General features: G+C 39.1%; 1 protein-coding gene across 1 annotated transcript in view; it reads left to right on the top strand.

Annotated features, from left to right (window-relative positions):
• Positions 1-1,147, top strand: part of sec16b (SEC16 homolog B, endoplasmic reticulum export factor) — a 30,500-nt gene that overhangs the window by 10,129 nt on the left and 19,224 nt on the right. Inside the window, exon 6 of the mRNA XM_015385512.1 lies at positions 266-427. Coding sequence (XP_015240998.1) covers positions 266-427 — 162 coding nt within the window. The remainder of the gene's footprint in view (positions 1-265; positions 428-1,147) is intronic.

The raw sequence follows: 1,147 nt of genomic DNA, 5'->3' as shown, positions 1-1,147 counted from the left end.
ATATATATATATATAAATTAAATCAGGGGCTTTTTGTTGATGTATTTCAGAAAACCTCATGCTTGATAAGTAGTTTTGTCCCCTTCATTAGCCATCATACCTGATGATGAATGGGCTCAATGTCCTTTAATGATTTATGTTGTTATCACTAACATCTTTCAACAAAGAAATGGTTTGTTTAGGGTTCTGAATTACAAAACACTCAACATCACATCACTATCAGTGATATTATATTTTCTAACACAATTATCTAAATGACCTGCAGCAGTGGTTTACATGTTGCATCTGGGTCTTCGTGTTTCTCTCACTGTTTCCCTTGTGGTGAGCAGGAGGCCCTGGAGTCTGCTATGACCAGCGGCCTGTGGGGGCACGCACTTTTTCTGGCCAGCAAAATGGGCAGCAGATCATATACCACAGTGCTGAGCAGGTGAGAAATACCAAGACCTTTGAAATGGGATACATCTTGAAATCAAATTACATTTAAATGCACAAGTGCTGATTTGTAAAAGAACATTTCTCTGTGCCTGAGCTTTTAATGTTTCTGCTGTGCTTTAATGCATGTTTCCTTTGAAAAAGCAAATTTTAAACCCCTAAAGCTTGATGCTTAAAAGTAAACGTAGTTCTTCAAAACAGATGGTAGGGTCCAGAGCATTAGTTGTAAGTCAAGAAAGAAACCCCCTCTTTCCTTTTTAATCATGGGTTAATCTTTTTAAAGGACACCAGAACATTTACTCAGAGGGTAGAAGATCAGCAGTTTCCTGTCGTGAGTTCGGGCATGTTTCTAGGCCTGGGTCCGACCCAGCAGTCAGAGAGGTGCCGTCCAATTAGGAAAATCCAGAAAATATTAAGTTGAAAAAATGTTCCAATCTACAGCTAACTAGTGGGTTCTTACAGCTATTCCTGATGTAATCTAGTCCGTTTTCTTAAGACTATTTTTGAAGTCAGCAGGCAGCAGGTGTGGGTCATCAGATGAGGAATGTGGGGCTAGAGGGCCGTCAGAAAACCAGTATGGCTGACAAGAGAGGCAGAACCTGCATGATCCGTCAGAGTACGCGGTATTAAAGGTCATAGTTTTCATCAAAATAAAATACATGCATACATAAAACAAATATATACATACATAGGATGTTTAAAAGTAAGAATTTAG

The sequence above is a fragment of the Cyprinodon variegatus genome, unplaced genomic scaffold (genome assembly GCF_000732505.1).
Source record: "Cyprinodon variegatus isolate N-32 unplaced genomic scaffold, C_variegatus-1.0 Scaffold342, whole genome shotgun sequence".
Taxonomy (NCBI): Eukaryota; Metazoa; Chordata; class Actinopteri; order Cyprinodontiformes; family Cyprinodontidae; genus Cyprinodon; species Cyprinodon variegatus.
The sequence above is the reverse complement of the archived record's forward strand: the minus strand, read 5'-3'. Positions and strand labels throughout refer to the sequence as shown.